Source organism: Myotis lucifugus, unplaced genomic scaffold, assembly GCF_000147115.1.
Source record: "Myotis lucifugus unplaced genomic scaffold, Myoluc2.0 scaffold_104, whole genome shotgun sequence".
Taxonomy (NCBI): domain Eukaryota; kingdom Metazoa; phylum Chordata; class Mammalia; order Chiroptera; family Vespertilionidae; genus Myotis; species Myotis lucifugus.
The window spans coordinates 3,606,578-3,632,471 of NW_005871152.1; the positions used below are offsets into that span (position 1 = coordinate 3,606,578).

A 25,894-nucleotide genomic window follows, 5' to 3' on the forward strand; every position below is an offset into this window, starting at 1 on the left:
GACCATGATACATGCTTGAACAGGGACCATGTGAGGAAATGGCCACTATTTATGTTTCTGAAAGATTGGGCATCCACCATGGTCTCAGTGTTACAGAAGACTGGAGAAAAACCAAGCAACACTTAGAGAAATGGAGTTACACTTTATTATTATTATGCACGGGCCCAGAGAAAAATGTCTTTCAAATTCTGTGCAAAAAAACATGGAGGAAGCTTTCCCTTTTTATACTTTTTTCAGTCCTTTGTCTCCCAAATAAGGGGTTTTCCGGTTCCCTTTGCAAGTTCTTAAAGAGCCCTATGTGCTGGGGCTTTGAGACCTCAACCAAAGGCCTGGCCTGGCGCCAGCACTGATAACTTCGTCTGGGGAAGGTTTAAGGCCTCTCTAAAGTGGGAGTAAACAGGTCTTGCAGGACCAGACAATTAAAGGGGCAGTGACTAGATTCAGATTGCTAGCCCCCCAAAACATCTCTTTCCCCCCATCATCAGGACACACGGAGACTTGGGGGAAGGAAAGCAGAGTTTATGAGTCATGAAAGGCCTTTCCTCATTCTTGGCTGTCTCTACCACATCTGGACCCTGGTACCTATGATAACATCGGACAATTCCTTCACGTCTGAGTGGTCCGTTTGGGATGATTGATGACCTTGCTTCTGCACCTCAGCTGGAAAGACTTCACCCCTGCAACCCCTACCATCTGCACTCTGAGGTCCGAGCTCCCATCACCTTTGTCCAGCCCTCTCTGCAAAACAGCTTCCTGCCTGTTAGCCCCTGGGTCTCCCCTAGCCTTTCTCCACTGGGAGCCAGAGAAATCCTCTCCAAGCACTAATCCCATCATGTCTCCAACAGTCTCACTGGAAACGCGTGGGGACTCCCCACTTTCCTTCAGATAAAGATAAGCCCTTATCGTGGTCTCCAGAGTCCTTCCTGCTCTGTCTCCCTTTCTCCTCCCTACCTTATCTGGTGTCACAGACCTTGTCAGGCTTTTACCTCTAGCACTTTGGCTTATTTCTGAGTTTGTTTAAAAGAAAAAAAAATTTTATTTTTTGGTTTAAATTTCCATCATAAGGACTTTGTACCTGCTATTTTTGTTGTTGTTTTATTGTCTTCCATGGTATTCCCAACCAGGTCAACCATCGGGAACACTCTCTAGCAGCACCAAACATACCTTTTTGTTGCTAGCATGTTGCAATTATACATTTATTTGTGTGACTAATTGACTTCCACCCAACTAGACCCTAAGGACCATGAGGGCAGGGCCCAGGGCTCTTGTTGCTCCCTATTGAACCCTCGTTGTCTAACTCAGGGGCCAATAAACTTTTTCTCTAAAGGGCCAAATAGTACATATTTTAGGCTTTGCAGGCCACATGGTCTCTGTTGTAACTATTCAGCTGGGCTGTTTGAGCACAGAAACAGCCATAGACAACACGTAAACGAATGTGTGTGGCTGTGCTCCGGGGGAACCCTGTGAAAGCAGGTGGTGGGCTGGACTTGGCTCACCGGCCGTGGCTTGCCAGCCCCTGGTCTCGCATGATGCCATCGCGTAGTAAGTGGTTAATAGTGAGTGTTGAGCACTCAGCAAGTATGGATTGGACAGTGACTGGGAAATTTGAAGGCTGTATCATCCTATTCCTATTATGGCATGGCAGCCCTAGATCTAGACCTATAATTTTCAACTAACCTTTTTGATGTGGTTGCGGTTGTCATTATTTATAACATTTAGGTTTTTTTGGATTATACAATTAATGTACGCTTATGACAAAAAATATTTTGAGTATTTTGGAAGCATATAAAGAAAAAGAAAAAAAAAGAAAAAGGAAAAGATCTAACTTCTTACAGATACAGTTTGTGGGTGTGTGTGTGTATGTGTGTGCTAACATTCCAGGAATTTCCATCATTCAGAGACACATATATGTTTGCATACCCTTTTTCTAGTCAACAAGTTTCAGCACACGCCTTTGGACTCTGTGAAGCCACCTATAACAAGCTCAGAAACAACCAACACACCCATGGAGTCGGAGAGTTTATTTCATTTAGAAATAGAAGACCTAGGGATCTCGAATGCAAAGTCCAGTTCATCACAGTTTTCTTTCAAGTTTGTGTCACATATTGCTCCTGGATGGCTTGAGATCATCCCGCCTCCTTTCCCCTTCCCGTGCTCCTGAGCAGAGGTCTCCTTTTCCTCTTACAGGAGACAGAGGCCAGGGAGTCACTGTCTGCCCAAAGTCACAAGGCCAGGAAGTGGCAGGGCCAACAGGTGCCTCGTTTCTAATCTGGTGTTCGATTTCTAATTCCAAGCCCTGCTGTTGTGTAGTCCATGTTTAGAGGAACTTGAAGAGGAGCCACATTCCAAACACCCAGGAGAAAAGTTAAAGAAATGGAAATGATTTTGTCTGAGGGCAGACTTACTAGCCTCAAACGATGTTTGCTATACAACAGGAGCAGATGCTGTCTCTTTTTTGCTTAAGATATAAACTTTAACACTTACGAAGGGTTTAGGTTGGAAGCAAAGAAACCATTTCTTATAGTGAGAGTTATTATGCCATGGAAAAGGGTCTAAGAGCTAAGGCCCCTTCTCAAATGATCTTTTTTTTTAAATCTTTATTGTTGAAAGTATTACTTATGTCCTCCCTTTCCCCCCCATTGACCCCCTCCAGCCCGCTCCTATAGTGATCTTTATAGCGAAGGGTAAATTTTGGAAAAAGGCTGCCTGTGTAGCTGTAATCTTGTGTGGAGACAGGCTAGGAGCCCTTCCCAGTTTTCAGGTAGAGGTGAGTCCATAATCGAGATGACAGTGGTGTCTTGCAGGCTGCAGTTCCGTGCCCAGGTAGCTCACTGACTAGGCTTGTTACTGCTGTTGCTTTTGCTGCTGTCAATATTGGGTACCATTCTGTTCCTCCAGTCCAGACACAGGCCAGTGCCCGCGTGTTTCCTCTCATTTATTTACATAATAAATGTGGTCATAGCCAATCAGAGACAAGAGTTTATCATAAATGTGTTCTCTTTTCTATTAATAAATTGGGTTTAAGAGGTAGACATAGAATTACAGGGATCTTCAGTGACAAGAACAAGCTGCCCCTGTTTATTATCTGTTCATTCATTTATTCATTCCTGATCAGCAGGTCTAGAAGGTTAGCATAGCAAAGGATGAGTAGTCAGACGTCTAGCTGCTGATTGATACTTTTATCAATATTGTCATTATCATCATCAGCAAAACCATTTATTGAGTTCTCAGGACTAAGCCAAGAAATAGAGTCTAAGACAGGGGTGGGCAAACTTTTTGACTCGAGGGCCACAATGGGTTCTTAAACTGGACTGGAGGGCCGGAACAAAAGCATGGATGGAGTGTTTGTGTGAACTAATATAAATTCAAAGTAAACATCATTACATAAAAGGGCACGGTCTTTTTTTTTTTTAGTTTTATTCATTTCAAACAGGCGGATCCGGGCCGTAGTTTGCCCACGGCTGGTCTAAGACGTGGTCCTGGAGCAAGGCCCCGCCCTGACTGCGGGTGTCCTGTTTCTTACTTGGGAAGGCAGATCATGACCAGGAGTGGTTTACTTACCTCTCTCTCGTTAGACTATTAGCTCTGAAGGGGCAAAGACAGAAACAGAGAGGTTAAGAAATGGGTTTTGTAGAGAGGCAACATGTGGTTGCATCCCAGCTCTGTCACTTACCAGCTGTGTGACCTTGGAAATGTTACTGAATCCCATGGAGCTCAGTTCCCCATCTGTGGCGTGGAGCTAATAGATTGTCCCTATTCTGCAGAGGAGTTAGGACGATGAAGTATGGCAGTGTGTGCAAGAGGCACCTTGCATTGTGTCTGAGCACACAATACAAATTCATTAAGTATGTTGAATAAACAAGTAACCTTTGCTATACCTGCCTTGGAGGTCACCAGAATGAAGGTTACCAGGCTTCTAGGTCTGACCCTGTATTCTTTCTGAAATGGGTCCTTGGTCCATCTGGGAAAGAGAGAGGTCAGATTCCCAAAGTGGCCAAATAGGAGAAGAAAAAGACAGGCCTCACCAAGTGACAGATGTAGTACATCCGGTGCTTTGCCAATGTTGTGCCCACCTTTAGCAAAAAGAAGGGTCCCAATGCCAGCTCTGAAGACTTGTGATCCTGGCTTTCTCTAACAAAACCACTTAGCCTTGTCAAAACAACAAAAATCCCCGTTCCTGCTCCATTGCCACCTTCCCTGTGACTGGTCTCAGCTTTTTCTCTACGTTCAGTTGCTCCTGAACTATTCTCTATGTTACTTTATTTCCTGATACATTCTCTGAATGTGGTAGAAGTTCTTTCTCTCTGTCCCATGGGGCATCCCTCTGATCTGTCCCCAGACTTCTTGGACCACGGCAGCCTTGTATCTTCATTTGTTCCGAGATTTAATCCAGGTGTCTAGAAGGTTCCATGCCTACAAGGTCCCTGCCCCAATTCCCACAGCGGGCTTAGTGAGTTCTCATAAGAACAGGACTCCTGTTGTTTCAGGCTTGTTGGTGCATGAATCATAAGCTTACCCAACCTTATTCGGGTGAAGGGCAGGGCAGTGTAGGAACAGGCACAGGAACAGATACACAAAGGCCTCAGAGGAACCAGAGCTGGGAATCGTCTACAAACCAAATGGTCCCACTTAGTTTCCGGGGTCCTTCTCCCACCCTCTGTCTTTTTTATTTTTATTTTTTAATTTAACATATTTTTATTGATTCCAGAGAGGAAGGGAAGGAAGAGAGAGAGAGAAACATCAATGATGAGAGGGAATCATTGGTTGGCTGCCTCCTGCATGCCCCTTACTGGGGATCGAGCCTGCAACCCGGGCATGTGCCCTTGACTGGAATTGAACCTGGGACCCTTGAGTCCGCAGGCCAATGCTCTATCCACTGAGCCAAACTGGTGAGAGCATCACCTTCTGTCTTCTACCTGCTTTCTCATGGACCATCCTGGCTGTCAACCCTAAACTGCATCTAGCAACTCTCACACCCTGACTCTTGTCAGTCGCTGAGTTTCTTAGATAGAAAACCCGAGAGAGTCATCTGGTTGGTTGCTGGCTGGATTGGCTGTCCCTTGGTTGTGACTGGCAAGGCAAGGAGTGCTTAGGTAGGGTCATGCAGTAACAAGTGCTGCTCTCTCAGAAGTAGTGTCAGAACTGCTCAGTTAAGTCAGAAGTAAAAGTTGACTGTGGCACATTGATTGACAGGGGCTGGTATACCTGGCGGTTGGCTGGGAGAGCCCAGAGTGGGCAGCCAGATTAGACTACTTGAGGGACCCTTTCTGTGTACCATCCATGCACGTAATCCTTGCTACCAATGCCCTGAGGTGGCTGTGACTGACCTCTCAGGATTGGGTGAGTTGGGTTCTTGGGAAAGATCTCACTGTAGCTGTATCCTGGCAGGAAATAGATGGAACTCTCAAAGAGTTGAATCAACAGAATTGAATGAAAAAATGATTTCTAGAGAATTAAGGGCGTCAGCAAGATATGGTGAAGCACCTAGGGCCTCGCCATCACACGAAGCTGTCACTATCCCTGGTCTGTGGGGTGAGGAAAAGCCTGGTGGGAGCCATGACGACAGAGAAACTCAGCCAGAGCCAGAACTGCAGCAACCAGATGGGGAGGAAGCAAGGGAATAAGTACTCTGGCCTCCTCTTCCCACCCTCTTGTTGGCTATTCCAATCAGAAGCCAGAGGGCAAGAGAGCTCAGATGATATGGTCCCTCAAAGTCAGCTTCCTGGGATACAGAGGAGGGCAGAGAAGAGTGGAGAATGGATCTGGGAGGCCAAAGGAGACTGCCCAGCACAAGAGCTGTGAGGTTGAGGCCCAGCCTTGGCATCCAAGTAGAATGCAAGCAGCAGAGAGGAATGGTGAAGGCATCCCTAGCTGTTGATGACGTGGTGGCAGTACAGAGAGAAGCAGGGAAGCATTTACATTATAGCCATGTAACTGACATGGTTGGGGACAGGCATTGGCCTGTTTTGTTGAAAATGAAGGAATATTTGAGAGAAGAGGCGGGGGGAGCGTGGGGGGGACCCATTTACATGCCAGTTGATTATTAACCAGGATGTTATTGAAGATGTTAGAGTAGTGAGATATGCTCAAAAGAGTATAAATAGCCAAAAATAGACTTTTCATACCACATGAGAATAAGGCAGGAAATCCATGTTTATACATGTTTATGATCAAAATACTAGCTGCTCTGATAGATGGAGGATCCAGTTGGCTCTATATTTTGTTCTCTCCATCATCATCATCATAGCTCTTGCAATTTGGGGATAATACCTCTCACAAAATATGGATAGTCTGACTACACTAAGCCCAGCTGGGGCACTATCAAAGATAACTCGTTCGCACATTTGTTTTTCAGTGTGGGGTTCCTGGACCCCCTGCATCAGTATCACTTGGGGGGGGGGTGTTGAAAATGCATTTCTGAACCCCACTCCAAGCCTAGTGAATAGACCTTGTTTTTAAATAGAGGCCCGATGCACGAAATTCGTGCAAGTGGCTCAGCCCTCGTAGCCCCGGCTTCATCCAGAAGGTTATCCAGACAGCCGTTCTGCTGTTTGGTCTAATTAGCATATTAGCTCTTTATTATATAGGATAAGAACAGAGGTGCTTCTAATACAAATTGAATTTTGAGAACTGTTAATTTAAGGACACATAACTGATTCCTTCTGGTGGCTGTCTAGGCAGGGGCTGAACTCTAGCAGAATGATAAATAAAAATCTGATAAAGATCTAGCCCAGCCGGTTCTTAATTTAGAATCATCTGGAGAACTTTAAAAACATCCTGATTCCCAGCCCTGCTCCTACCCCAGAGGTTCTGACTTAACTGGTCTGAGGTAAGGCCCGGAGGTATTTTTGTTTTTAAGCTTCCAGGTGATTCTGATGGGCAGCCAGGTCGAAGAACCTCTAAGCTTGTCTGAACTCCGAAGGTGGAAAAAATGAGAAATGGAGACAGCTCCGCTGAACCAACCAGCTTTTCTGAGTTCTGCCCCACGCAGTTCAAGGCTGAGAATAATTGTGCTGGAAAAGAAAGTAGCGTCCAGAGTGGAAAAAGAAAGTAGAGGCCTCAGTGAGTAAGGAGGAAGGAAACCAGAGAAGACCAGGGATGATGTAACCTGAGAAGGTGCCGCAGGTCTGGAAAGGTCTTAAAGGAGTCGGCACTCTCTCCGAGGCTCCCAGGAGTTGGAAACTTGGAGCTTTGTGTGAGAAGAGCAGTCTGAGGCGTCTCATGGGAGGGTGTTGGCCTCCTCCCAGCCTCCCTTGCCTGCATGTATTGCTAGTGTAGGTTTGGTGCATTTTCTTAATCCCTCCACCCCCTTTTATTTATTTTTTTAATTTTCAAGAAAAAAAAAAAGCACAACAGTCTGAAATGGAAATGGAATAAATGGGCTTTCATTCTCTCTCCTGTTCCATCATCTTCCAACGTAGGAGGACTCAGCCATTCGTCTTTGCATCTCTGGGGTTCACCCAACTTGCTGAGCACCTAAGGCAGCGGTTCTCAACCTGTGGGTCGCGACCCCTTTGGAGGTCGAACGACCCTTTCGCAGGGGTTGCCTAAGACCATCGGAAAACACATATATAATTACATATTGTTTACAGTAGCAAAATTACAGTTATAAAGCAGCAACGAAAATAATTTTATGGTTGGGGATCATCACAACATGAGGAACTGTATTAGGAAGGTTGAGAACCACTGACCTAAGGCGTGAACATCCTAAGGAGAGCTGCAGTGCCTGTTCTCCCAAAGGCAGGAGGTGCAAGTTGCCTGGGGGCCCAGAGGGAAGCTGATTCATGGGGTGGGGGGTGGGAGAGGGAGTGCTGAAGGGCTGGTTGGGAAAGGAAAAAAGCCTGCATTTCTCTCCTTAAAAAAAGAAAAAAATCCTTCTAATTCTTCTAAAGCCGTTTCTATCCCCAAGAGGATAAGGACTATTTTGGATGCCAAGCAGGGAGGATTTATTTTTTTCTTAAATGGGTGGGTCAGAACTCTGTTTATTCCTTCTCTGAGAGCTCCAAGGTCTCCTGGTTTATTCCTCACAATGTCCTTCACCCGCTCTGTGGCCCCAGCGGCCTCCCGCTGCTTTTCGGAAAGGTGGCTCTTCCCTGGTGCTGGGTGTTTTCTGTGGTGAGTGGATTCTCTTAGGACTCACCCAAGGCCTCGGATCTAGCTCATTCTAACGCGTGCCTCTGTGCAGAGGGCCTGTTTTCAGCTCCAGCTCCAGCCCCGATAGGATTGTCTGATGATCTGATTATTGGCTACTCTTCCCATGTCTTGTAAGGAGGGGCCCTCCCGCCACCTGGTGATGGGCAGTGGGTGATAGCATCTCTGTAATGTTCCTGGGTGGATCGTAGTTCAGAAAACTGTGAACAGGAACAAAATTGGAACATCCACTGTCCGGCTCATCTGATTATTTAACTCTTGTTGAAAATAAAACAGACCCCAAGGGACATAGCTTCTCTCTCCCGCAGGGTTACAGGAGTTCACTAGGTTGTCTCCTGATCTCAGGATCTGGTCTGAATCATCCTGCATATGCTTGTCTAGCCTCAGCCTAAGATTCTCCAGGGAAGGAAACGCCGCCCTTCCTGAATCATTGCAGTTTCATAAGCATTTTGATGGTTTTTCTTGATGACCACCTTTTCCTGGGGCAGGTCCTGGAGCAGGTCTAGAGGACAGCCCAGCCCATTCTCTCTGGGGCCTTTCCGTCTTTGCACATCTGCACACCAGAGGAAATGAGATGTGCATCAGGAGATTGTTGTGGAGGTCAAATGGGATCATTCAACAAATACTTCCTGGTTGAGGGCCATCATAACAGGTACAGGGAGCAGAGATTATAGGTACTGGCTCCGATCCGATCCTTCAACTCAGTGGAACAGACAGGTGGACAAATGTAGTTTCACTGCCTGGCAGACTTCTCCCCACGTTGGTGGTCAGCCTGCCTTTGGTGTCCCACACTCAGCCGCCCCTCAGCAGCAGGGTCACACCTGGCCCCTTCATCTGCCAGCTGCTGACCTGCCACTCCTTCTCTTCAGCCTCCCCCTCCCCACGTCCCCTGAGCCTGTCTCGCGTCTCACCTGCACTTGCACCCGCTCAGTCTCTTTGCACTAGCAGTGCCATTAGCTGTCACCTGCAACCCTTCCCTTGCCCACCTGGATGCTGAGGTCAGGCACTTTAGCTGTATGCGGTGACAGGTTTGTTCTCTGCACCTGTCCCGGGACTACCAGTCATTGTTGTGGGTAAATTAAATACCGAACTGCAACCCTGGTCTCAGCAGAGCTGGCCGGCCCCATTAATCCTGCTGGGCCTTTGTGGGGCCTTCCTTTCTTCTTGTGAATTCCCTGGCACAGTGACCTCCGGAGGCTGGCACACCATCCCTGTTCTTCGTACGCGCTGCCCACCATGTCCCCACTTACGGCAGAGAAGCTGACCACCGCTGCCCTGAGGACTCAAAGCTGCCCTGAGTCCCCCAGGCACCCTCTCTGGCCTTCTCCAAGAGGTTCCCTCGTGCCAGGCCCACTCTCCTCCACTTGCTCCCAGTGTCATTCCCTTTGCTGACCCCCTTCCTTTTGTCACTGCTGCGGTCACAGCTTAGCAATCAGCAAACGCCTACCAAGAACCTACCACCTGTGATTTAGGCAGACAGAAGTACAAGAGATGATCTGGTCAGTAGTCGAACCTTGACCTATGAACCAGGAGGTCACGGTTTGATTCCCAGTCAGGGCACATGCCCGGGTTGCAGTTCCATCCCTAGCGTGCAGGAGGCAGCCAATCAATGATTCTCTCTCATCATTGATGTTTCTATCTCTCTCTCCCTCTCCCTTCCTCTCTCTCTAAAATCAATAAAAGCATTAAAAAAGAAGAGAGAGAGAGAGAGAGAGAGCCCTAACTGGGTTGGCTCAGTGGATAGAGCATTGGCCTGTGGACTGAAAGGTCTCAGGTTCAATTCCAGTCAAGGGCATGTACCTTGGTTGCAGGCACATCCCCAGTAGGAGGTGTGCAGGAGGCAGCTGATCGATGTTTCTCTCTCATCGATGTTTCTAACTCTCTATCCCTCTCCTTCCTCTCTGTAAAAAATCAATACAATATATTTAAGAGAGAGAGAGAGAGAGAGAGAGAGAGAGAGATATGATCCCAATGCCTGAGGAACACACAGTCTGTAAAATGGAAGGAGCAAATGCACAGGAACCTGATCTCCGACACACAGGTTCCCCTGGTAACTCTTTCTTCTTGACTTTTAAACCCCGTCGGGTCCACTGTTACTGCTCTTTGGTAACTAATGGTAAGCTTCTCCCTATTCCTGTCTTCCCCACCCAGTCATCCCAGCCCTCTGTAAAGCCTCCTCTGCTCCTGTGTGTTCTGGAACATTCTGTGACCCTCCACCCCTGCTCAGGGATGCCCCACTCCCTGGCTCCACGTGCAGTCCCCTGACTGGCCTTGGAGGTCTTAGCCGGGACCCCTGCTGAGTTCCCACTCTCCTGGGCCTGTGGGGTTGGTCACATGGAAACACTTGTGCAGGCGTGATGCTGGGAAGGGAGGTGAGGGGACTCCCCCGCACCTGCCATGTCTCTGATCTGTTTCCCAGGAAGCTTGTGCCATCAGTGTGACTGTCCCTAGAGGAATTGAGGGGAGAGAGGGAGGCGGACAGAAGTGGAGCAGAGGAGAGAGTTCGGGGTGGGCAGGGGATGGCTGACAGGGGCTGCAGCCCTATGCTTGTGTCCTACAATCATTGTCACCTCCAACAAGCAGCCTCTCCTCCCTCCTCAGTGACAATTCACTGGGACACTGTGGTCCCTGAGGTTTGCATGGATTTCACAGCTCAGACACCCGCAGGGACCGGGCTCTGCTCAGTGGCTCACTGCTGCTCTAGGCTGTCACCTTCTCATCGTCCCCTCCGGACGCTCCCTGGTACGGAGACCCAAGTAACCCCATCCTCCCAATGCCCCCTCTGCCTGGGGCTGTGCGTGCCTTGGGGGCTAGAAGACAGTCTTCGCTGATCCCTGTAATTCCTGCTTCTCAGCTAAGGTGCTGTTCGTCTCCCGCCTTTCCCTATAACAAGAGGTCAGTTTCTGCAGCCTCCTCTCGCCCACACACAGTCATGTCCACGCCTGTCTTCCTTCCAGAGCCCTCTGTGGAAATGGCCCTTTGTTGTCTCACCGAGGATTCTTTAATCATGGAAGGCCTTGGTCTTTGTCTCCATCTTCCCTTTCCTCTCTGAGGCAGGTGCCACACTGGTGATTCTCCCTTAGCTGATGCTTTCTCCTTTTTTTTTTTTTTAAAAAAAAATACTGATTTCAGAGAGGAAGGGAGAGGGAGACATAGAAACATCAATGATGAAAGAGACTCATCGATTGACTGCCTTCTGCATGCTCCCTCACCCCCCGGGATCGACCCCGCAATCTGGGCTTGTGCCCTGACCAGGAATTGAACCGTGACCTCTTGGTTTATAGGTCAACACTCAACCACTGAGCCATGCCGGCTGGGCTCTTTCTCCTCTTTTTGGACGTGACCCCAGACGATTGATTCTCCCACAGCTCCGCCTGGCCTTCCAGCCTCTCTCCTCCCCCTCCTGTCCTCCAGAGTGGCCGCCCGTGCCTCTCTCATCCAGGGCAGGGGCTGCTGACGGCTCACGTGAGAGGCTTTGAAGTCTAAGAAGCTGAGCATAAGCCGCGGCTCTGACACTCATTTATTGGATGACCTTGTGCATGTCACTTGTCTGAGTTTTCATTTTCCTGTGTGTAAGCTGATAACAATGCCTACCTGGTAGGGTTTGGTGGGGAGTCAGTGGGAGGCAGCAATGCTGTTGTAGTCATTTGCAAACCTGCTCTGTCATTTTGCTATATCTGAGTACACGTCTATTGCTATTTGTTTGAAATTGGCCTTTCCACAGTTTTTAAATCAACTGCCTGGAAAACCAATTTAGTCTTGTCCTAAATAATAATATCCACGAAATCATGTATATGGAATGCTGGTCATATTTTCCTGGGACCCATTAAACATAAATTGACAGCAATTAAAATGAAAACACTCCTTTATATACTTCTGATTATTCTGGGAACCACAGGGTTACCTGCACTGCAGTGCATCTCTTATGTAAGTCTCCAACCACAGTGCCTGACCACAGAAAGCATGAGAGCACGTTGACTCTTTGTTGTTAATATGCCTCCCTGGGTAACTGCTCGTCTGTAGTTCCAACCTCGCTTCTGCTCCCAAGCTCCCGTTCTGAATCTCCGGCCGCTATACGATTCTTCTGCCTGTGCGTTTAGTCTCATTGAAAGGTCGGCCTGTTTACTTTCCCTCCCCTGCCCCTCATTTCCCGGTGACCTCAGCTCTGGCCCTTGACATCATCTTCTAGTTTCCACGGACCTTCCCACATCAGCGCTCACATCTTGAGCTTCTTCCTTCCGGAATCTTGCACGTGTCCTTCCTTTTCCATTCCCTCGCCTGCCTTTGTGGTCCAGGCTTTCCTGCCCAGAGCAGCCAGGTGAATCCTCCTGGAATGACACATCCCTGATACTCTGGTCCTTAGAAACCATCAGGGAGTTTCCACTGTGTACAGCAGAGCGGAGTGTGTTATAGCTGCTGAAGTCAGGCTACGCGGGTTTGTGACCTCACCGGCCCTCGCTCACAGTGACACTGGGCACCCTGCTCAGGGTCTGAGCCTTAATTTTTCCTTCTGTAAAGGAAAGTAATAGAGACCCTGTAAGGATTAAAGAAGATACTTTATGTAAAGCACTTATCCTGGTGCCTGGAACAGTCCTCACTAAGTGTTAGTTACAATTAGTCTACGATTAGTAATCTGTATATCAGGTCATCTATAAACTGGTCCCCTACTATCCTTTCCAGTAAACCTTGCTCTTTCCTTACTCAATCCTGTTTTCACAGGCTGCTTGTCTCTGCCTCACACCTTTGTAGAGAAGTATTGTTAAGCCTTACTGACCTTCCATTTCTCTAAATTTATCGAAGTCTTGCACATCCTCCTAATCCCATCTCAGCTTAACCTCCAAGAAGTCTTCCTTGGCTGCACTCATGGTGCCCTTCCTTGCTCTGAAATTTGATTGTTCTTTTTTCTTTACACCATTTATTTGGCATTTAACATAAACTGCATTATGCTGTTTTTTTTCCTCGATTTCCAATGTAACTCTGTCTGTATCTATCTCTTGTTTTCCTAAATAGATGGCAAGTTTCTTGATGTGAAGGCCTATTTTGAGGCCTATAAAGCATGCAAAACAGTAGCTGTGGGGCTGGTGCTACTACTCACGAACCGTGTGACCTTAGCAAGTTACTTAATCTTGATGTGACTCAGTTTCTTTATCTGTCAACAGGTTAGAATAATAGTACCTAGTTTTGTGAGTTTGAATGAGTCAATACTTAGCACAGCCACTGACTAATTTAATGCATGTAAAGTTCTCAGGCCCTAGCCAGTTTGGCTCAGTGGATAGAGCACTGCCTGCAGACTGAAGAGTTTGTTTCTGGTCAAGGGCACGTACCTGGGTAGCAGGCTCGATCCCTGGCCCTGGTCAGGTGTGTGTGTGAGGCAATTAACTGATGTGTCTCTCTCACATCGATGTTTGTCTCTCTCCCTCCTTTCCACTCTCTAAAATATCCTCTGGTGAGTACTAACAACAACAACAACAAAAATAAAGTTCTCAGAATGCCTGGCATAAAGTGCTCAATAAATGTTGTTGTTATTAATATTATTTACTAAAGGCCCAGTGCACAAAATTCTTGCAAGGGGCTCGGCCCTCACAGCCCAGGCTTCGTCCAGACGGTCATCCAGAAGGTCGTCCAGATGGTCGTTCTGCTGTTTGGTCTAATTAGCATATTTGCTCTTTAATATAGGATTATTATTACCAATCCCGATGCTTCCTCCCACAGCACTAGTCACAAAAATTTATGCTTATAAATATTATATATTATAATAAAGTAATAAATATTGTTGAATGGGTGAATATTTCCCCTCCAGTACTCTTTTTAAATTTTCTACCAGTCTATTTTTTTTTTACATGCATCCTAGCAGGAAATTTGAAAGTCTTCTTTTATTTAATTCCAAAGCAAAAGAGAAATCCCATGGGTTTAAATAGCTTTTAACGTCTGGTGGAAGGAAGCAGACCAAGTCGTTGGGAGAAACTATTTTTTCTTGGTACTAAATTTGAAAGGAATTTATTATAAGATTATTTATGGGGCAGGATGCTGGTGGAGGGGGGAGCTCATTCTTCTAAAACCTACTTAACATGTTGTGATTAGGAAGAAAAAGTTTCCATGAAACACAGGAACAATATCAAATTACCCTGGCAGCCCAGGGGGACTAGGTCAGCAGGGAGGAGGATTACACAGTGAGATCTTTGTACCTACCCCTACTTCAGAGATTCTGCTGGGAACCAAAGAATAAGATTAGTGGTGCACACAAAAGGGCAAATGTAGCCCAGAAACCGTAGTCTGAAATTACCTCTTACATCATAGGTGCATTTTTGTCTTTAGGAAGTGGTGTTGTCAGTAATTTACTGTAATTGCAATAACCAGATCATTAAACTATGTCTGCAGAGAGCATGGAAAATACATATGCCCTTTACATGACACTGTAGCAAATAATACTTTAGATTTTAAAAATCACATACTTGTACCACTTTTCATACAGCTTCCCATACATGCATTAAGTATTTTGTTACACACACACTTTATCATTCCTTCAGAAAGTGAGAGCCTACCAAGACGCACTTGGTTGTGGAATAAATAAGCATGGTGGTGATGGGAAGCTGGTATAGTGATTTTTTTTTTTTTAGATTTTCAGATGATTCTTTAACAAATGGTAATAAAACATTAGTCATCTTGGGATCTGAAGAAAGTCTCGTCATAGGTTAAAAGCTGGTTTTAAGACAAGAAGTAGGAATCATAAGGGGCATGTCTCTCAGTGGAGGTCAGTTAGGCCCTGGGAATTAGTATGTTTACAAAGGATATGGTGAAGTGACTTCGTAATGTAATATCTAATTTTTAAAAGATCTTCACCTGAGAATATGCTTTTTTATTTTAATTTTAAAAAATTGATTTCAGAGAGGAAGGGAGAGGGAGAGAGAGATAGAAACATCAATGATGAGAGAGAATCATTGATTGGCTACCTCCTGCATGCCCCACACTGGGGATGGAGCTCACAACCTGGGCATGTGTCCTGACCAGGAATCAAACTGTGAATTTAAGATACGTATGTCCAAATTATTGATAGATAATCAAGGAAAATTTGAAATAGAACTAAATAGAAATGTTAGAAAAGAAAAACAGTCATTAAGATGCAAAAAGAAAGACACCTCAACAAACAAGTAGACTAGATATAGCTAAAGAGAGATCTAGTGAATTGGAAGATATATCAGAGGAACTCACCTAGAATACAACATGGAGAGTTAATGAGATATAAAATATGAAAAAGGATGTAAAACGCAAAGGTTTGAGGTGTAGCTAATTAGATCCTCAAAGGAGAGAATAAAGGGTTTTTGGAAGGCCAATATGTCATCTTATAAGACACCTTTGTTATTTTTGTCAGAGATTAATTCTGGATTAGATAAACCTTGGGACATTTATCTATTTTTTATTTCTTGTTTTAACTTTGTTTAGTATTATTCACACTCATTTATCTACATTAGTGTGTTAAACTAAAGTTATGACTAGATAAGCCAAACCTAGAATGCCTGACACTCCCATGGAGTTCTTCTCCCTCACCCAGCCACAGCTGATTGGGCAGGGGTGAGCAGTTAACTCAAGGATGGCATTCTATAGGCTTGTCTTGACATGGCCTGATATGAAAAGTTGAGCTGGATAACTCAGATTCTGTCTCTTGAGCATTTGAAGTAGGAACTTACTAAGTAACAGAACTAGCTAAGATTGAAGGTAAATGATATAATCAGTGGCCAGGGAGGCCATGATGATCCATGTGCAAACTGAAGTGATGATTGAACAGAGACCATAAGTTAACAGGGGCCACAGTGTAAAAAAGAGCTATGCAGAAAGAAGTAGATGAAGAAGCCAGGAGGGAGAGATAGAAAAAGTCTGACAGGTCAAGTGTGGCTGAATGATGGCAATCATTAACACCGAATTAGTCTCAGCTAGACTCTTGCTGCCAAAATTCCCTAGAGCTGTCTGGAACCCATTTCTGGTTCCAGCATTGCCAAGCTATTCCACAGTTCTGGATCTTTGGGAGCCTGTTGGTTCAACTTCTCTTGGTTTCTATGTAATTTTATCCTCCCAGTGAGCCATCCATATAGGAGGCAACACCAACAAGTCTTTGTTCATTGAAAATAGAAAGTCTTAAGGAACATAGTCCAGATTCAGTTAAGCCATACAGTTTATCCAGGTGACAGTGCCTGTAGCCCAAGCATGTCAAACTCAAAGGCTAACACGGGCCAAATAAACAAGGTTTAAGTTTATGTGGGCCGCAAAAAAACAAAAGCTTTAATTTTCATAGAAATGTAGGTTTATTTCAATAGAGACATGCTGAATACAAAGGGCTGAAATAAATGAGTAATCGTTAACATAAAATAAACATTTTAATAAAAATTAATATTTTTTCTTGAACGTTAACTTACCAGACACTGAATAACTGCACAAATTAATAAGCATAACTCCAGTAAACCTATTTTTCTTGTTCTCTGAAAGTGAAATATTTCAGTTGCGTACACCAAACAAGTCAGTACAAGACTAATGACGTGGCAATCAGCTGCTAAAACATTCGCTGCTAGTATTAGTGGAGATAAATGGTGCGCCTGCACATAAGGCACATACCATAAGGGAAATGAACGCAACATGGTTATAGTAATCATTCATTAGTGAACGTTGTAGTTTGTTATTAATAATTATGTGTAACAGGATATTGTAAAAATTAAGTTACAAAATTTTTATTAAAATGTTTCTTGCATACCGTTATATTGGCTGGGCCACAAAAATATTCGTTGTGGGCTGCGGGTTTGACATGCTTGCTATACAGAGTCCCTTTCCTAACTGTTGAAATCCTTTCTGTGCAGTGGGAGCAGAGGAGGTTATGGTGAGGGGACTGATTTTACAGTTTTTCTCCAGAAAGTTTTGCTGTGTTTGCTGTTCTCTGCTACCCCTACTGGTGTAGAGGGAAAAAAAAGGAGTAGCCAAGTGAGGAGCTGATAGGAACACTGTGGGCCAGACCGCTGACGAGTTTCTAAGGGTAATAGGAGTCTGGAAACTGCTCTGGCCAGCTGCCCTCTGCCTGTGCTGCCACACTAGACTCTGAAGCTAATGGCTCAGCTGCCATGTGACCTGGGCAAAGGCAACAGGGTGGCATGAAAGCCAGCCTGGAGGTGTGCCCTTTTACCTTCCTTGCCATTTTCTCTTCAGTCCGGGGCTGCAGCACCGGGGGCTCAGATATCAGCTTCTTTCCCTGCAACCTTGAGGAGCTTCAGTTATTCCGTGGCACAGAGAGAAAAGTAGATTGCAAACAGTGCAGCATTTTTTCCTACTCGGTGACAGAAAACTGGTTTAGCAGTCCATGAAAATGGGGAAAGTGTGGCTTAGTAATAAAGGATATATATGCTTTAAGTATAAAAAGACTGATCTCAGTTCAAATCCTGTTCCTGCTAATTATTGGGTGACTGAAAAGTTACATCATCTTTCTGTGTTTTAGTTTCCCCACCCATAAAATAAGGTAAAAATACCTTCCAGTCAGGCCAGTGTGGCTCACTGTTTGAGCATCAACCTATGAACTAGGAGGTCAAGGTTCCATTCCCGCTCAGGACACATGCCGGGATTTTGGCCTCAATCCTCAGAAGGCAGTGTGCAGGAGGCAGCCGATCAATGATTCTCTCTCATCATTGATGTTTCTCTCTCTCCCTCTCCTTTCCTCTCTGAAATCAATAAAAAAATATTTTTAAAAATGCCTTCCATATAGTGCTATGTTGAAAACAATTATTTAGTAGTTTAAACCATATTAGTCCCTGACCCTCACACCCCATCACCATATAGATATAGTATACAGGCCTTCTACCTTGATTTCAAACATTATATTGTATCTTGTCATCAAGCCATAGAACCGAATTTGGAGATCGTATAGTGACCATAGAGATGGGGATCTGCAAAAGCAAGGAAAGGGGAGGGAAGATGTGCTCTCTTCTGCATGCGTATCCACAGCATCTAGTTTAGTTACTCCTTTGCCTAAGGGGGCCCAGGGCAGGGAGGTGCACAGAGCCCATTGTAGCATTAATTAAGCCCTGGCCTTCTCAGCTACCTTGGTGCCTCTTGGCCCATTTCCTTTGTACCTATGAAGTCAGAGTAGAAAAGCTTAACCTGGTTGCCAGGTGCACAACTATAGCAGAAATTTGAAGCCCCATGAACCCAAGTGGCCTGAGAGGATGCAGAAGCAACCAGCTAAATCACCTTTGACCTTGGCAACTGGAAGGCCATGTTCTAAAATTTGGGAACAAGTCAAAACCCACAGTCCTGGTTTCTGCCTAAAAGAGGATATTGTGTTGTCTCCCTCTCTCCCTCCCTCTCCCTCCCTCCCTTTCTTCCTCTTTATCTTCCCCCTATCTTTTATCCCTCCCCTTTTGTCTCTCTCTCTCTAGCTCCCTCTCCTTTCTCATCCAAGAGTCTCTCTTCTCTGTGCATGTTCCAGGCCTGCCATCCACCCCTGTAGGCACTGTTTCATCCCCGATGGCCCTTGGGCTGACAACACACCTGCATGCTGCCTATGCTCTGTCACAGGAGCAATTAAAAAACCAGCTCCAGACTTTCCCTTGAGAGGATCAAGAAGTTGTAGGCTAAATGCAGACAGAATGCCTAGTAACCATGGAAACACATGCATCTGGAAATCCCTGACCTTACACCCAAGACTCCACAATATTGGCTCTGCCATATCTTGATCTCATGATTTAGGAATGAGGCTGATATGTCCATGTGGTATATCTTTCAGCCATAGGAGAGCAGCAGCAGAAGCTTTACAAATCACTGAGCTATTTATCTCTGTCCTCTGGGGATCTGGTAGGAGTGGAGAACATTGCTGATTCTAGGACTGGGGGAAGACTGCAACAGCCTTGAAGGCTGAGGCTGTGGAGTAATCCATTAGACATCAGAGACTATTGCTGCCTTCACATCAATTTGCTCATCCATTGCCCTTGCTAACCCTAAGCATACTCCCATGAATATGCCCACATTTGCCATTGCAGAACTGAAGAATTGCATTATTGGTTTTCCTCCCGACAAGAGGTACAACACAATTCACATGGCCTTGATTCCCTTGGGGGTAGTGATGGGTTTAGTAGCACTAACTCTAGGAAATCAGTTATTAAGAATTTACTTATTTAAAAAAATACATATTTTTAAATTGATTTTGGAGAGGAAGGGAAAGGAAGAGAGAAAGAAAGAAACATCAATGATGAGAGAGAATCATCGGCTGTCTTCTGCATGCCCCCATCCAGGATCAGCTGTCTTCTGCATGCCCCCATCCAGGATCGGCTGTCTTCTGCATGCCCCCATCCTGAAACTCTGGGCATGTGCTCTGACCAGGAATAGAACTGTGACCTCCTGGTTCATAGGTCAGTGTTCAACCACTGACCCACACCGTCTGGGCAAGAATTTACTTATTTTAATTCGTTTCTTGTTTGTTTGCTTTCTTTTGAAAGTAACACATACTATAAATAATTTGTGGATTGATGTCAGTAGGAGAGGTATAGGGAGAAAAACAAGAAAGTAGAGGAGGAAAAATCACTAGCATCCCCAGGAATCAAACAACCATTGTGGACATTTTCTTGTGTTTCCTTCCAGTATTTCTGGCCTATTTTTAAACTTAAAAATTTGTATTTACTAAATTTTATATTCTCTTTTTCTTTCAACATTATAGCATATATTTCCCCATCATTACAAATTCATCATAATTACAGATGCTTTTGAATGGCTTTGAGATATTTTTCTGATATAACAATGTTTACTTAACTTTCTTTGTTTTTTGAAAATGTGTGTTGGTTCAACTTCCTATTATGCCTGTCTGCCATGATGACTATCTCAGGGCATAGAGAAGAATTAGTACCTTGAGATTCTAATGTGTGTCAGTCCTTGGTTGGGTCCAGTGGGGAATATACAGGGTCCCTGATATCAAGGAATTGACAATCCAGTTTGAGAGGTAAAAACAGAGTCATGGGTCAGTCCTGAGCTCTTTCCTTTTGCCCTTGCAGATTGGTAAAGTGAAAGTATATGTTATACACTGAATTTAAAAAGAAAAACAAAACCAAGATTATACACACACACACACACACACACACACACACAGTGCAGGGCAAAAGTAGGATTATTGGTACATATCTAGATTGACCTAGACTGAAAAGTAATTGTTAATAACAGTAAATGTCATGGGGAGATTAAGTTCAAACAGCAGTTGGTCAAATTATAATTTTAGTTTAGCCTAAATATCTAATAACTGATGATAAGCTATATATTTTCCCTCATTTGATTTAGATGCTGTGATTGAAGTTGATTTTTTTCATATATCCCGAAGTATATAAACATTCATTAAGGATGTGTTCATTACATTGCAGACAACATTGGTGGCTGGTTATCTGAATCGCAGTTCTGATTTTTATGGGCTGATTAAGATCTACTTTCCCCTTGCTTTCATTTTCATAATCAAGTTGAATCTCATGGAAAAATATTCCAGAAAAGAGCTATGAAATTCATCAAACCACAGCAGATTAAAAAAGCATGTCATGATGGTGTGTGTGTGTGCGTGTAAGAGAGAGAGAGAGAGAGAGATAGGGTATTACTGCAGAGCAGGAGTGGAGGATACACAGAGAGTACTATAGGAAACCATGTTTGAAAGATGATCAGCATTGGGGGATGTTAGAATGAATGAAGTGTACATGCACCAGAAGCCAAGCCCTTCCAAACCCAAGTGTAGGAAGTGTAATAGGGACTTCTGTTAGACTTGCAGGGGTGGGGAAACATCCCATCCTTGGGCTGTATAAGGCCCGTGAAATCATTTGGTCTGGCCCTGCCAAGGCATTAGGGGTGAGTTAATTAAATGTTTGGCCAAATATGGCAGGCTAATATTTAAGTTGATCATTTTGTCTGGCCCAAGAGTGATGTTATAAATATCCAAATGGCCCTTGGCAGAAAAAAGGTTCCCCACCCCTGTGTTAGGGTCTTGGCAGAATGATTCAAGACCACTGATGCATCTGAACACTCCCTCTCCTCTTTCAGATCGATGATCCCAACAGCAACCTTGAGGAGGTGACCAATGAGGCTGACGCCATCACCACTGTGGACAGTCTGGGAAGCAAGCAAGCCTTGACTACGGATTACCTGGATTCTGATTATCAGAGAGGACAGCTGTACCCGTTCTCCCTCAGCAGTGACTTGCACACGGCCACATTCGCTCTCACAAATGCGGCTCCAATGACCCAGACCTTCCAGGAACGGTGGTACATGAATCTGAACAGCCTCATGGACCGGGCCCTGACCCCACAGTGTGGAGGTGGGAACGACCTATACATCATCACAGGCGCCGTGCCCTCAGACGTCAAAGTCAAAGACAAGGTGACCATCCCTAAGTTTGTTTGGCTGGCAGCCTGCTGCGCCGTCCCCGGAGGAGGCTGGGCCATGGGCTTTGTCAAGCACACCACGGACGGTGATGTCATAGAGGATGTGATGGTGAAAGAACTGGAGAAACTGCTGCCGTCTAACCCTCAGTTGTTCCAGAACAACTGTGGTGAAACAGAACAGGACACGGAGAAAATGAAAAAAATCCTGGAAGTGGTTAACCAAGTCCAGGATGAAGAGCGGATGGTGCAATCTAAAGAAACCACTAGTGCCCTCCCCAGCACCAGGAGCAAGAGGTCTGCTCTGCAGCCTCCAGAGGCACCCGAGGAAAGGAGTAGCTTCCTGGGGAATCTCGTGGGCTTCATCGCTACCCCGTTCATCAAGCTTTCCCAATTAATTTGCCACCTTGTGGTAGGCATCCTGAAGAACACTGTGTATGTCCTGTGGTATGTCGCCAAGCAGGTGATTAATGGCATAGAAAGTTGCCTTTACCACCTGGGTTCAGCCACTGTCTCGTACTTCTTGGCCATTGGGGAAGAGTTGGCAAGCATTCCCTGGAAGGTACTCAAAGTCATAGTCAAAATCATCAGGGCCATTCTCCGGATCCTTTGTTGTCTGCTGAAGGTGGTTTGCCGCATTCTGGGCATCCCTGTCCGCGTCCTTGTGGATGTGGCCACTTTCCCTGTGTACACCATGGGCGCCATTCCCATTGTGTGCAAGGACATTGCAGTGGGCCTCGGTGGCGCCATCTCTCTGCTGTTTGACACTGCTTTTGGCACCATGGGTGGCCTATTTCAGGTTGTCTTTAGCGTTTTCAAGCGAATTGGCTACAAGGTTACTTTTGAAAATTCTGGGGAGTTATAGAACTCAAAAAACGAATATTGGCCAGTCACAGTAAATTTGATTTTTTTTTTTTTAAATAGAGAAGGCTGGAATACTTTGTACAATGGGTCTTTGTTCATTCTCAACTATCACTAATTTTGGCCTTTCATGGGGATGTCTGTATGCTTTTGCAAAGGAAATGGTGCACTTTAGACTTGACCCTAGAGAAATGTTCAGGGTAGGACTACGTGTAGGTCATCTGATATGAAATGAGCAAACTTCTAAACCATAACCTTTAGTTATTTACTCTGATACAGATGACCAGCTGAGACATTCTGGTGTTCATTAAAATTCTACAAGAGGGGAAAATTAGAAAGAGGACAACTTTAAACCCAAGGGTTTCTGAGACGATGAGAAAGAAGTCTTGTTCCTCCTATTACTCTCTGAGACTCAAGGCAAAACTGGTATAAATATTCTGGGCCAATGTGTCTTGCGCTTCTCTTTCTCCACTACTCAGCCGACCTTGGTGATGTGCGGACATGCTTCCCTGGTGAAATAGCTTTCTTAGGGTATAGAGTCTGCTATATCCCTTAGCTTTCTGTGGCTTCCAAGGACCTTTAAGATTTTTTTTTCTCCAGAGTTGAATTTTGCTGAATTTTTCTTTTATGTAATGATAAACATTTTATGCCAAAAGGGGCATAACAAACTTTGAATGCAAGGGCAAAGATGATTTGCCCCTTGAACAGTGTAGGACAGTCTTCTTGGGTATAAAGAAGAGGGCACCAGGGTCAGAGCCCAGCTCTGAGTAAGTGCTGTAGGTCCCAGGACATCCCTAGCCAAGCTTGGACTAATTTGAAATATATTCAATATCTGGCTGACAAGATTGAGCTCAAAGACCTACATGTTAAGCTACTATGAAAATTCAAATTCTGCAACATACTAGATCAGTCTTTCTTATACATCAAGCAAATACCCAACACAGTAAAACACATTGACTTCTGTCCTTAAATGATTGTTTTGGTATAAATGTATAGAAAAGAGCTACCGAACAAAGAGCTAGCCGTCTGGAAAGTTTACATATGTATAAACTTGATTAAGAATTCTCTCTTAGACAATTATTTTTATAGTGTGTTTGAAGCTAGAAAACATCACTCTTCCATAATGCAAATGGATCTGAGAGCTAATCCCCAGTGTTTTGATCAGACACTTGTCATTTTGAATATTGCACTGAAAATGGTAAGAAGAGGAAGCAGAATCTCCCAAACTTTGCTCTGCCTTCCACAGCTGAGAATGAATGGTCCGGATTTTCCTAAGTGTTCTAAAGAGTTGCTGTGAGGTAAAAAAAAAAATAAAAAATAAAAAAAAATAAATCAAGTGTAAAATACTGGTCTTGGGGGCACAGGCCACCGTTCATCTGAAAGTCAGATGCAGAAACCTGGGGTCCAGAAAGACAACAAGGAGGAAAGGATGGGCCAACTATTTGTATCGGGTTGGTGGATGAGAAACGTGAGTGTAGTGAGTTACATTTTGCAGAAAAATCATTGAATTGGACCCAAAGTAGAAGAGCAGCCAGCCAGCTGGCATCCTGATCAATTCGTGATGCAAGGTTGGGGAGTGTGACCCCGACTGGTCCATGATAGGGAGCTATGAACTCAATTTAAGACTCTTAAGCAGTATTTCACCAACACTTCTGTTTGTGAGCATTAACACCCGTGATTGTGCTGCTGTTCATCTCAGCAGTGTGAAGGTACAGGGAAGGGTGAGGCAACTAATGGGTCAAGAATCCTGCCGGATGAAAGAAAGGGAATCTTAGATGTGACCAGAGAGATAGTCTGGCCAAACCTTCATTTGACGAGGAGCCTGAGGCACAGGGAGGTAACAGGCTTGCCTTCAGTTTCACTGCTACCTGATGGCGTATCAGGAACCACGATCTTTTGCACACGTCCCATCACAGCTGGGATGTCAGATATGTGGTGTGTGTGGTACTATTGAGCTGCCTCCCTGGACTATGGCAGAGTTTTCTCATCATCCATCAAACAGACTTATCAGTTGGACATGCCTATGTGGTGACACTATTGGCCATCCATGCACAGCATCATGCTTACCGCCTCCCACCGGCTCTGTGTTCCTTCATAGTACATATCTGCAAACTGAAAGGCCCAAAGAGGGCAACCATGGCAGCTTGAGCCCCTTGGCACCATGCAAGGAGCAGGGCATCCACACTGCTTCTTGAGGGCCATTTGGAAGTGTCTTCTGTTTCATGGCTTGTTTAATGTTGTATTTATTTATTCTTGCATGGCTTCTTTTGAAATTTGTGAAGGGATAATAAAGCAAAAATATTCTTACGTTTGGGTGGCTGAGACTCTGCCCTGGACCACTAGTGATGATGTGCCTCTGGCTCACGGGCACAGGGACCCAGCACGTAGCTGGACTGCTGGTCTGCTCCCAACCAGCTACTTTGGGTTTTGAGGTGGGAGTTCGGGTTGATTAACCCCATCTCTGGCTTGGAGATTTTTCCGTGGCTCTGTTACGTCCTCAGGCCCTTGGGGAAGTCAGCCACCTATTCATGATGAGGGAGCTGATTTTCTAGCGTGTGGACTAGCCACACTTGTGGACACTCCTTTTCTGGAAAGGGGGCGGTAGGCCAAATAAGTTTGGGAACCATTGACTTAGATGCAGACCAGGGAGTTTGGAGGAGGAATTAGAGTGAAGCGCTGGTCATTCATTCAATCATTCATTCATCTATCCAATATGTATTTGAACATCAAGGTTGCAGAGATAAACACTACATGGATCACATCTTTGAGGAGTTAAAAAATCTAGTAGGGAGACCACCTGGTAAACTGCATGGTAAGTGCTACAGCAAAGGTACTAGCAGCCGGTCCCTGGGGCGCGGGAGGAAAGACCACAGAACCATGGAAATCCATGCCGCCTTTAGAGAGGGTGTGACAAAAGCCAATTTGACATTTTCAAGCTATGTACAATGCTGTGCACCTTGCAATGCTCAATAAAGTAATTGTTGACAACTCATTGGCCATTGTGTGAAATGTCTGAAGGGGGAGAATTCTAATGGTTGAAATGAGGTTTGGGGATTATCTGCGATTTTTATTTTTTTCCATTTCTTGATCCACTCAAGCAGTTTCCACTTACATTGGCTTTGGGCCCTCCCCACCTTCCCCCTCCCCCTTCCTAATTTTGAATTCTATGTGGGGAAACAGAGAGAAGGTTAGATCGGTGAAATAGGCTTAGAACTGCGTTTCAGTGTTGTTTTTCTGAAAGCTATTTGGGATATGAAGTGTTTGTGATTCGTCCTTCATAAATAAGCACCGAAGGCATATAGCTTCACTGATCTGAATCACAAGGGACATGATAGAAACACTCAATTATTTGTTTATTCATTAGGACACTCCCATAGCATCAGAAATAACAGTCTCTGCAGGGGGCGCTGTCTTCTCTGTGGCCTTTGGTAGGGCCCCGCTCTGGGGGGAGGTGGCAGTAGTTCTTGGCTGCCTTTCCAGTGAGGTCAGGGTCTTATGTGTGACTGTCC

At 45.1% G+C, this 25,894-nt stretch overlaps 1 protein-coding gene across 1 annotated transcript; it reads left to right on the plus strand.

The window, feature by feature from the left end:
• The first annotated feature begins 465 nt into the window (after nucleotides 1-465).
• On the plus strand, nucleotides 466-24,692 carry ENDOD1 (endonuclease domain containing 1). Its single transcript, XM_014459201.2, has 2 exons — nucleotides 466-705; nucleotides 21,187-24,692. The coding sequence occupies exons 1-2, from the start codon at nucleotides 631-633 to the stop codon at nucleotides 22,387-22,389; spliced, it is 1,278 nt and encodes a 425-aa protein (XP_014314687.1). The 5' UTR covers nucleotides 466-630; the 3' UTR covers nucleotides 22,390-24,692.
• The last annotated feature ends 1,202 nt before the right edge of the window (nucleotides 24,693-25,894 follow it).

Coding starts and splice junctions, on each gene's coding strand:
- ENDOD1 (XM_014459201.2), top strand. CDS start 631: ATGATTGATGACCTTGCTTCTGCACCTCAGCTGGAAAGACTTCACCCC. Junction 706..21,186: donor CCTACCATCTGCACTCTGAG/GTCCGAGCTCCC, acceptor CTCCTCTTTCAG/ATCGATGATCCCAACAGCAA.